Source organism: Nematolebias whitei, chromosome 8 (genome assembly GCF_014905685.2).
Source record: "Nematolebias whitei isolate Nwh7 chromosome 8, NemWhi1, whole genome shotgun sequence".
Lineage (NCBI taxonomy): Eukaryota > Metazoa > Chordata > Actinopteri > Cyprinodontiformes > Rivulidae > Nematolebias > Nematolebias whitei.
In genome coordinates this window covers 8,729,965-8,742,205 of record NC_056505.1, presented here as the reverse complement: position 1 = coordinate 8,742,205, position 12,241 = coordinate 8,729,965, and the positions used below count along the sequence as shown (strand labels likewise).

At 37.4% G+C, this 12,241-nt stretch overlaps 1 protein-coding gene across 1 annotated transcript; it reads left to right on the top strand.

Annotated features, from left to right (window-relative positions):
• Positions 1–517: 517 nt before the first annotated feature.
• Positions 518–6,697, top strand: hscb (HscB mitochondrial iron-sulfur cluster cochaperone). The gene is made up of 6 exons (XM_037680882.1): positions 518–993; positions 1,097–1,193; positions 4,171–4,260; positions 4,399–4,543; positions 6,347–6,394; positions 6,539–6,697. The coding sequence occupies exons 1-6, from the start codon at positions 608–610 to the stop codon at positions 6,631–6,633; spliced, it is 861 nt and encodes a 286-aa protein (XP_037536810.1). The 5' UTR covers positions 518–607; the 3' UTR covers positions 6,634–6,697.
• The last annotated feature ends 5,544 nt before the right edge of the window (positions 6,698–12,241 follow it).

Here is a 12,241-nt window from a genome sequence, read left to right as displayed (position 1 = left end):
TAATAATATTAGAAGATGCATTTTGTGATTTAGCTAAGTTAGCTCTGCAATACATCAATGGATGACTTTTCTCTGGAAACAACTTAAAAACGACTAGAGTTTAAAAATGATCTTCCAGGTGTCTTACATAAACAACAATTTACAAGCAAGTTGTCTCTTGCTTGTTAGCATAGAGCAGAGAAATAAACATTTTGTGTTTTTTTTTCTATTTAAACACGCTAGCAAACAACGCTAATCAGTCACTAGCTAAGAAGCTAACTCGGCTACATGTTGACTGCTGCTGTTGGGGGAAGTTGGCATCCTTAGCAAAAGACAGCAGCTGGCACATCATACAAGCATAAAAAAAATCAGCTTTCTTCAACTTACTTCAAATTGTGTGCTGCATACAATATAATCTGAGTTTAACGCTGATTTAAAAAGTGCTATCTGGTTTTCTTCTCTGCACCTCCGAGACATTATTGTTATTACGTCATCCAGCCAGTGGTGGCGCTGTGCCGTTTGACTAAACGTAGAAGAAGAAACTCTCTTCCTCTGCTGTTCGAGGAGAGAAATGTCCTTGTTTTGATTACGACTATTTTATCCAGTTACTGCCATCGCAGCTGTGTATATGCTCTATTTCTTAGGTATGTTTTCATTTTCCTCACTGCAAATTCCATGTTTACATCGGGCTGTGCTAAACCCACGCTGGCTGATGAAGAACCGACTACCTGCTCCAAGTGCTGTAACAAGAAACTCACACTGTGTGGCAACTTGCTGCCACAGGAAGGACACTTGGAACAGTAATGCCTTCTTCAGAAAATTGGGAAATGAACGAGGAGTGTTTTACTACAATAACAAAATCATTTCACTGAGGAACTGCAGCACAAGTGAAGTTAAACTGAACTGCTGGAAATGTAAACAACTTCTTGTCAAATCGCCCACATTCTTCTGCAGCTCATGCCAAACTATCCAACCTCCCCAGGAAAGGACGTCATACTTCAAGATCATGGATTGGTTAGTACCTTATAACTCCTAATGTCCATTAAAAATGTGAAAATCAACCTAAGTCAGTCTTGGAGCTGAATCTTTCCTTCCTGTCTTTGTTTTGTCTTTGCAGTGACGACACATTCACTCTGGACACACAAAAGCTGCAGACAAGATACTTGCAGCTTCAGCGGTCACTTCATCCTGACAACTTCAGCCAGAAATCAGTGGTAGGCAGAGGATGATGTACGAGAAACAGAGATCAGCTGAGTGAAATGGTTCCTGAGTCAGAGGATGCTTTTCTGTCTATTAGTTGCACTGTGGCACAGAACATTGGTCCTGTAAGTTTCCTTGAGTCTGCATTTTTGTTTTCTAAGCACAAATCACAGTGATTTTGCTTGGGGAATAAACTAGGGAAAACTAAAATAGATATTTTTTTGTATGGCAAAAAATAGTCTCCTAATAGGTATGCCACCCTTTGTGCTGACTCGGATATAATATTGGTTCTAACTAGTGAATTTGTGATTTTCTTACTATAGAAAACATATCTGGCAGGGGCATCCCCTAAAAAAATCCATTTTGTTGGCTATTGTGTTGAAATAATGTGAATTTGCATTAGTCATAAGTAGGAAAATGCTACCTAGTAAAAATATAGTCATGAAGTCTACTAAAGATTAAAAAGAACATCATTCACCTGTGTGTTCTCTGCTTTTTGTCATAATTTGCTTAAATTAGAACAAATTCAACAAACTCCCAGAATAGATATGTGGTATAAATAGCTGGTTTAATTGAATTATTTTAATTAGAAACAAAAAAAAAAGCTCAGATATTTTAATGAAAGTAGTTAAATCTGGAATGCAAACCTGACCTGTGTCTGTTTATGTAAAAAAATAAAATAAAATACTTGGTATAGACAGTATTATTTTAGAAACTGTTTATTATGCAGTTTAGGTGAGCATGCAAAGCAAAATGTTTAGTCTGCAAACCTGTGCCTAACTTCAAATACATGTAATGTGAAGGAGACTTTATTTGAAGCTGTCTACACAACACTACTAACCAACTTGTAAAATTTTCGGTTTGGTAGGGAATGCACTGTTTGTTTGAATGCATTGTTTTTGAAGCCGTTAGGCAAAATAAGGTCTGTTTTTTAATAAAATGTCATAAATGTGGACTTGCATTTAAGCTGCAACAGTAAGCCTCCACAGCTTCTTAATGGGAACAATTACACAACATTAGATAATTATTTTAATTCTGTAATGCCATGTGAAAGTGTTCAGCCTCAACAAAAGGGAGATTCGTTCCTTTCCACCTCTGATTATTATTAGTGTATGAAAACTTTGGAATTTTCTTATCCCACCCAAACAATAAAGTTACAAACTACCGAGTGTGAGATCTGAGGGTTGAATTTGAGTAAAATCTTATTTTCTCTATAAATGTTATTTTATCTGTCATTGGTACGTTAAACTAAATTATTCAGTTCCTACTTTCAGCACATTAATGTACAATAGAAAATGTTAGATACAGGTTTTAAATAACTAACTGTGCTGCCAACGAGAGGCTTTGGATATTTCAGTTTCTAATTGCAATTTCCTCTTACTGCAACAGTTGTATGTAAATATCGGAAAGTCCCAACAGAGATTAATACTTAACTTGATACAGAGTGTATTTATACAAATGTACTTGAATTAAGAGCAACTTAAAACCATACACTGTTGTTCTTTAAAGTAGTATAAATATCAGGCAATAATGACACATATCTATATATATATATCTATATATATATAGATATATATATACTCCCTTTATGTCTTTATTGTATGTCAAATGCAAGTATCTCAGTGATGCAACTTCAAACAAATATAACTTTTCCTTTACTTTGTTGGTTTGACTTTGAGTTAGAAGTAAACTGAAATTATTCCTGTTTTTTTTTTATTCCTTCATATTTAGGGTAAGTCTAGCAAGTCTGAGCTCATATTAATACCATAATCTATTATAGCTTTATAACAGATAAGGGATATTTCCTTTAATCTCCTGGCTCACTTGTGGTCACTGACATTTCTTCTTCTATAATAGGATTATTGATTGTTCTGCTTGAGTAAACACAGCCCCATAAGTGTTTATTTCTTGCTCCAACTTAGGCGGCAGAATATATACCCCAATTTATTATTTTAGGATTTAGAGGTGGCGTTTAGAGATTGCTCACCAAAATGTTGCCTTTTTTTTTTTTTTTACAAGCTCATAAGCAATGAGTACCTGACAATGAAAGGCATCGAAGACGGCAGCAATTTTCGCCGTTGATGGATTTGCATTTGATTTTCTTTATCGATCATTATACTGTTATCCTGCAAGGAGAGACTGCTACTCCAGGGGGAGTCCTGTTATCATATTTTAGTCCACAGAAATACTAGGATTCAGGTTTTAACTGACTAATTGTGTCATTTTCATCTTTATCAATTTGTGTCTTAGCTCATGTCAAGTTAAAAAAGCATGTTGCACGTTGTAGTCATATTATGACATAAAAGTTCAACTGAGAATCGTCACATTATGTGAAGAGAGATCCTAAATTCTCAAATGCAGCCTGTCCAGTGCAGCTGTATCCAGATTATGTTTTATTTATCACCACCTTTTGTCATTTTTTATTAATTAGGCATCCTCCTGCCTCAGGGATCCTAATCATATATAGAAAACTCATTACTTGTACAAGGTTACAAGGCAGCCACCTACTATACTGGTTGTTATTACAGAAATAGCTTCACACGGCAAGCCTGTGGGCCAGAGCGTGAGACTATTGATTTTCACTAGAACTGACAGAGCTGATAGCTGCAGAATGAGCTCAGATCTGCCAACCATTTCCAAGATATTTTCCTCTCCGCCTCCTTTTTACACGCGCCATGTCAAAGTCATACTTGAGTCCTTTAAAGGATTCCAAACTGTTACACTTTGGAAACATTTCTGTCTGTCGTGTTCCTAATTGTGAGGATCCAAAAAAGGATTTTGGGGTTTGACGGGTGGAGACGGACATGGCAACGTGTACAACAGCTCAGAATTTATTCCCACTTGTCAACGTTTAATGTTTATATGTGGACGCTGTGAATGTTGGTTGTTTCAAACAAATAGCGTGTTCGTTATGAATCATAAAAAGCTTCACAATCACATTTTTTCAATAAATGATCGTGGGCTGACGTTTAGTTGAACTGTCCATTACAGAAAGAACTGGAGTATTCAGAAAGCCAGTCTGCGCTCGTGAACAAAGCGTACCAAACTCTTCTCAAGCCTTTGAGTCGTGGTCTCTACATGGTGAGCTTAAAATCCCTTATTCATTTTCCAAAGAATAATTTTATAACTTTAAGTTATGACCATGTAATTGATCATTCTACAGTGTTTGACAATCAGGAGTTTGTTGAAAAGAGCAGAAGGTTCTGTCGTATGTTTCAGCTGGAGCTGAAGGGCTTGCATCTGGATGAGGGCACGGACTCTGAAGCGGATCCAGACTTTCTGTTGGAGCTGATGGAGATCAATGAAGCCGTCGCTGAAGCTCAGACTCCAGAAGAAGCCAGAAAGATTGGCCAAGACACTAAAGGTAAACCAAAGCGTTATTGTCTAATTTAAATTGTAGTTGGGTGATTTGTCATCAGGTGCAAGAGGAGAGAAAGAAAACGTGTCTTTATTTTTTATTTTTTTATTTTTTATTTCTTTATTTAAATTAGGACAATGCATATTAATCAACATGTTAGCAGTAAGCATCAATGTAAATATGCCGGAGTTAGCACAGTAGCTAATTTTCATCCATTATAAGTTTTGTGACTATTTCCATTTTTATTTTTTCCCCTTTTCTTTACTGAAGACATCTTAAATTTATTGAAATGCAACAAAATTAGTGTTTGTTCATTTGCAGTACTGGTTTGAACACATTCACTTACTCAATGAACAAAGCATGTACTGGGTTATTTGGCACAGCTCTTCCTTTCTTCAGTTTCTACAGTTTATGTGTCTCTGTTTGATTTGTTACGTTGGAAATAAAGACCAGCTGCCAAGAAGCACCTGACCATGAAGTCTTCCACATACCATTTGGCAAACTTTTGTCAAGATTTATTATGAGTTTTCTTCATTGGTGTCTCTCTTTGCCACGTTCCCATAAAGCTTGGACTGGTGAAGAGTCCCCCCCCCCGCGCCTTGTCCTGTATTTTCAGAACTGAACCCAGCAGCTGCACACACAGAGAGCCACTGGAGGTGGAGATTTCTCAAGGATCCTTATGGGGAATAATCACTGTGTCTACCATAACATTCAAAAGTCTTCAAAATATTAAAAGATGACCTCTCCACTATCTTCTTACTGCACAGCAACAGTGATTACCGGTATAACATAGGGGAAAGGATCATGGAACATTTTAATATCATTAATTAATTAACAAGAGCAGGCACAGATATAATTCTACATTAATCAAGTAAAGTTCTGGAGCACGGTGAGCACAAAAATACACATTCCCTTACAACAAATAAATTATACAATATTAATATTGTTTACATTAATTTTCAACCCACCATGTGGATGTTCCCACGGTGACCATATTTGGATGATGGTTGGGGCTACAAAGTAAAATGGAGAACCTGAATGGACAAACGTCCATGTCTTTGAGGCCTCCTGTCTATTTGATGATAGTTATTTTCAGATTAATCACCACCATCTTCCTGACCAGAAAGAGCGACTCAGGCTTCTAAATGTTTTGCATAAACAAACTACAGGCTTTATATTTGAATAAAGTTGCCCTGTGATTGACTTGCCACCTGTCCAGTGCGTACCACACCTCTCGCACAGTGATGGCTGGATATGGATACCAGTGATCCCGCGACCCAAAAAGGAAGAAGCGGGTAAAGATGATGGATGGATGGGTGCGTTTGAAACTGGTGTCACTTAAATGAAGTTGTTCCTCTTCACTTACCTTAAAATTTAAAGCTCATTGGCTTCATCCATCTTTATTGGCCACTGAAAACCGGATAGATAATTACACAAAGTGAAAAACATAACGCAGGAACATTCATCATAATAAACACTATTCAAAAATAAGGCGCGGTTCTAAAAAACACAAAGGTCATAAAATGGTTTAAAAAGTCAGATACCTGTCATTTTTATCTCTGGCTGTGACGTGTGTACCGTTTTCATTTTGTACACCTAAACATTTTACTTCGCTCATGTTTGCAACGCTGCGTATTTGAAGACGTTAACAAGCTGCTTGTCTTTGAGATCCTTAACACGATGTTTTGTTTCAAGTGAAGCAAAGATGCTAGCGTGTCGTTTGGTTTCTTGGAATTCAAAGCATACAACGCTGTATGCGCCTCCTCTTATTAACTCACGCTGCACTGGCTCTTGTCTTCTCCTCTGCAGGGAAACTTGCAGACTTGACAGTGCAGATAGATGCTGCCCTTCATAAAGGTACTATAATCGGACGTCACTGAAACATTGTGTGTTCCACCCACTCGCTCCGTTTGTTTGTTTTGTAATCTATGCTGAACCTTTTCTTTAGAGATTCATCGATTGAACTTTCTGTTGCACTCTTTTTCTTTTCTTTTTCTGCAGGAGAGCTCCATGCTGCCAGAGCACTCCTTACCAAAATGAAATACTATGCAAACATTGAAGAAAAAGTGAAGGAAAAGCTTTCAGAGTTCATGTAATTTTTTCCACCACCCTTTCAATATTTAATATGCAATACTCCTGGGATTATTTCATTTTACTGTTCAAGGCGTAAAATAAAGTTGTACATGTAGTGTATTACATTCAGCCTAATCAATGACTGTTCTCAAAACGTTAATTCTTTGAATGAAAACCTGTATAGATGTGCAACTATAAACATCATTTCCCTTAAATATCCTTAAATTGTCAGCCTAATCATATCTGCTTGTACCTGAAGGTGTCATCGAACAAAACAGAGATGTATAATTGGCTCTGATTCAAATACTTCGGGGAGTGTTTATGATATCAGTTCATTTTATCATGTGGGACACACACAGGGGCTCCTGCTCAGTTCCTCGGGTTACCTTTAGGTGGAGACATGGCACCTCCACAATCATCCTGCACAGGAGCCTTGCACAAACAGGACACGAGACCAGACCAGAGGGAGGTCCCTAATTGAGGTAGACAAGGTACTGAATTATTAATGGTGGCTTCATATGTAGCATTAATGCCATGATAATCAGGAGAACCCCACTGCATGGAGATTACTCGATAAGCCAAACATCTGTGATCTCAGCAGTTAGAAACTCATAAACTGAAGAACAGTTATCCTGAACATTGCAGCTCTGACAGATGCAACAAGACGTCAATTCATCCACAGTTTTATTGACCTCATCTGATTTTCTCCTTTTTTAAAAAAAAAAAAAAAAACAACTGAGTGAAATGGTTGTAATGTTTAATTACTTGCAAATTGAATCTTGGATCATATTGAAGCTTTTGATTCAGAAAGTTTTCTAAAATATGAAAGGAGTTACTTAATTTGACAGGAGAGCGGCTGTGATTAGATCACATGAGAAACGTCATTAGAGGCACGTCACACCCTAAACAATATTCTATGGTTTAACATTGACAGCATTTACCAGCTCACTGCTAACACAAACTGACTGGAAGTTTATTAAGTCTTGGCATTGCATTGCTATACGTCTTGTTGTGGTCTTCTTTTTCTTACTATAGATAAACAGTTACCATAATACACTTGGATAGACAGTTAATTAAATAGGGCTTTTCCCACCACAAGGAGACTAAAAGACCTATTTATTATTCATGTCGTAATTGGAAAGCATCTACGATGGCTTTAAATTAATGAGAAAATGTGATCGACCAACAGAGAAGCCACTGCTGTCTCCCAGAACGCTTTGAAATTGAGTTTGAAGGGGACGAAATGGGGAAAAAGTCGCTACAGCCGAGCTGTGAAATTGCCTTGGATGGGAAAGCTTGGCAAAAGAACGGTGTACGTGTGACCACCTTGCAGCTTCTGGGATGAGTTCGGTCAACATCAGGCAGGCTAAACAAATTACAGCCGCTGTTGAAGTGTCGACTGTTTCCGCGCGCTGAACTGCTTTACAAATCCTACACAGGTTACAGTTTTATTTTTTTTAGACTGCTTTCTTAATTTAATAGTTGTGATTTGATATTTTATTTTTGTAAAATAAAATAAAAAATCATTAAAGAAGACGTTCTGTCTGCAGTCAACATACTGTGATCCATTTTTCATCCGTACGTTTTTCAGTGCGATTCTTGTCCCACAGTTTTCAAGATATTTCAACTAGTATCAAAACGATCAGCTCTTTCAGGACAATCCTGTTGTGACTGTTGGTATTGGTGCAACTTTAGCTTTTTGAAACTTTATTTATTTATTTAACATTTAGCTTTTTCTGCCACTTTTTTTTTCCTCAGAATATGAACTGAGCTCATTTAACATCCTTCATCTCTTTAGATCCGTTTACAACCTGTTACTGCTTCTTTCACATTTTGTTCTGCTTCAGCTTCTTTCAGCTTCCTTGTGCAAATGTAAACATTTTCAGCTAATTTCAGCAGTTTTTTTGTTGTTGCTGTTTTGTGCTCCTTTCTAACTACAACATGTTTGTGCTTCTAACTTGTTTCTGCTAATTTCATCTTGTTATGCTCCTTTCAGCTAATGTCTGCAAGTTTGAGCTTTTACTGCTATTTCAGCTATTTAGCTGTTATGCTAATTTTAGCTTTTTCAGATAATTTCATCTTTTTTTGCAGTAATGTAAACATTTTTCAGCCTAATTCAGCAAAAAATGTATTCCACACTTCCTTCTGGTAATTTAAGCTTATTTCAGCCTTTTTAGCTACTTTTCGGCTATTTATTTATTTATTTATTTATCTATCTAATTTCTGCTTATTTAAACATAATTCAGGAAATGTGTTCTGCTTTTTTCTGCTAAAGAAGGCTTAGTCTTCCATTTCTGATTTTTTTTCTTCCTCATTTCAGCTGTTTCTCAGCAAGTTCTTCTGCAATAAGCATTCACACTGCATTTTAAATGGATTTTTATAGTTGACTTTAGCATAAAGCAACAAAAATGATCCAAAACTGGGCCTGGTTTTGTCCAACAATAATACAATTTTATCTCCAAAAACAGAGAGGCACCAAATTTGTTGACAACACATTAAGATTTTGTAACTTCACTTAGACGGTTTGTTGCACAAAATAATTAAAAATAAAAGTAACCCGAGGATAGAACGTATATTTGTGGTGATGAAGGAAAACGTTTCCAAAAAAACCCAAAAACTTTTGTTTGTTTCTTAAATGAAAACTGTCATTTCCCCACATTTCCTTTTCAGTCTTTTTGTTTTGGTTTAAGAAAAATAAGATAACTTAAATTAAAAGACAAACTAGTTGAAACATCCTCCAACAGACAAACATTACCTTGAAAAATGAACCCAATTTGTGCCCTCGTCTGAAAAGATGAATTTGCCTTCCTTCCGTCAGCAGTGAAGCTGCCATCATGGCCTGGGGCACGACTCGCCTCCCTGGTAACTGAGCAGGTCGGTCTGAGACGCAGATATAAACTGAACTCGACATGTTGACATGTTGCAGTCAATGAAGCAAAAACACGCCACTTTTCCCAGAACCTGCTTAAAAGTTTCACAGATTACGGTACATGACTTCACTGCATAAGGCACTGGGTTGATGCTGCACCGGTTTCATGAAGGCAAGCTGTGAATGTAGCTCATAATCTGTTTTTTACATCCTAGTTTCAAATTATACTGTATATTTAATTCCTGTGTGTTGACTGTTTAAAACCATACTATTCCAAAGATCTTTCTCCATATTCTGTGTTCTCTGACTTAAAGATTTATCAAAAAGGAAAGTCTTAAGTCTGATCTTAAAACTGGACAATGTGTCAGCCTCATGGACAGAAACTGGAAGTTGGTTCCACAAGAGAGGATTGTGATAACAAAGCTTTGCCTCTCATTTTGCTTTTGGAACCTCCCAAGAATCACAAGTAAGCCTGCAGTCTAAGCAAAGTGCTCTGTTAGGAAAATATGGAACAATAAGATCTGTCATATAAGATGGAGCTAGGTTGTTGAGAGCTTTGTAGATTAGAAGTAAGATTTTGAATTATATTCTGGATTTGACAGGGAGCCATTGAAGAGAAGTTAAACTGGAGAGATATGATCTCTTCTAGCAACTCGTTAAAACTCTGGCAGCTGCATTTTGGATCAACTGAAGACTTTTTAAAGACGTTTTTGGACATACAGATAATAAACCATTGCGATAGTCCAGCTTAGATGTGACAAATGCATGAACCAGTTTTTCTTGCGTAATTTTTTCACAAGATGTTTCTAACTGTTTCTAAGCCCATATTGTCCAAAAATAACCTGGAGACAGTAATACGTGCATTCATTACATCTAGGCTTGATTACTGCAATTCACTCCTGTTTGGTATCAGTCAGACCTCCATTGCACGACTACAACTGGTCCAGAATGCAGCAGCCCGATTTTTAACCAGTACAGGCAAAAGAGAGCACATTACACCAGTTTTGGCCTCACTGCACTGGTTACCGGTTCACTTTCGAATCCAGTTCAAAATACTCCTGTATGTCTACAAATCACTGAACAGTGCCCCCCCCCCCCCCCCCCCATCTCTCTGATCTGCTACAACCGTATATCCCACCACGTTCACTGAGGTCAGCGGACCAGTTGCTCCTCACAGTTCCAGGAACTCGTCTTAAACGCAGAGGTGACAGGGCCTTCTCTGTAGCAGGACCAAGACTTTGGAACGAGTTACCTCTGCTTGTCAGACAGGCCCCCCATCTCGGTTTTCAAGTCCCGTTTAAAAACTCACTACTATTCGGTAGCTTTCAACACCGGAGGATCTGTGTTTTGAACCTGTATGCTCCACACTGGTTTGTCGTCATTATCTGCATCGTTTTTATGTCTATATTCTGATTTACCTCATTTTGTATTTTGCTTTGTGGGTTACCTGTTGTTCTGTCTGTACAGCTCTTTGGTTGGCCTTGTCGCTGTTTTAAGTGCTCTATAAATAAAATGGTATGGTGTGGTAACTTTAGCGATATTACGCAGATGGAAGTAAGCAGTTACACTCACATCTTTCTTTTAAGCTCCATGTGGAAAACTTGGTAAAGAAACTGAAAGTTAAACTGGGTTTAACTGAGAAAACAAACTTTGTGTTAAACTGGGTTTCTTTTTCAGAAACAAATCCTGTCTAACCCTGAATGCTAGAAAACGCCTTGTATCTGTGACTTTCCTTCCCTCAATTGATTTTGGTGATATTATTTACATGAACGCTCCTACAAGAACCCTGCAGATGTTGGATGCTGTCTATCATGGTGCACTAAGATTCATAACTGGCTGTGATTATCGTACCCACCACTGCACCCAGTATTCATTGGTTAACTGGACATCATTAACTTCACGCAGACTCTCTCACTGGTACATTTTCATCTTTAAATCACTTCTTGGTCTGCTGCCTTCATACATCTCCTCCTACATGTCTCTGCGTGAGTGCAGCTACGGAGTGCGCTCTCAGGACATTATTACCTGCAGTGTTCCCTCATGGACTGAACTAGGCAAAAGGACCTTCTCCTATTCCGCTCCTGTTTCCTGGAATATCTTACAAAAAGATTTGAAGCTCTCGACCTTGACCTCTCTAAGTGGCTTTAAGAATCTGTTGGACTCCTGGCAGGGACCAATGCAGACATGTTCCTGTTTTTAGTTTTATACATTTGTCTTGGAATCTAGCTGTTTTTTTGTTTTTGTTACCTTTTTCCTTTTAGCCATCCTATTTGTTAAAAAAAAAAAAAAAAAACTGTAGTATGAGTTTTTATAACTGCTTATTGTTGTTGCTGTTGTCCATTGTTGTCATCTTTCTTTGTTGAAATCAGGTCTCTCTTGTAAATGAGTCCTCGAGGCTCAATGGGATTTACCTGTATAAATAAAGGTTGATTGATTGGTAACCTTTTTAATGTGGGGATTAAAAGACATATCCTGATCAAAAATAACATCAATATTTTTAACATTAGAACAGGAGGTCAGATTAATGACATCCAGAGAAAGTGAAAGACTGAAAAATGTATTCCTAAGCTGCTCAGGTCCAAAAACCACAACTGAGTTTAAAAGCTGAAAATTAAGGGTCATCCAGGTTTTTATGCCTTTAAGACACGCTTGTTATGTGTTAAGTAGATATGTATTATCAATTTATTACACATGACATATGTAGGGTGATGGAGTAAGATAGTTACTCGTGAAACAGGACATCAATATTTTTCTAGTTGAAA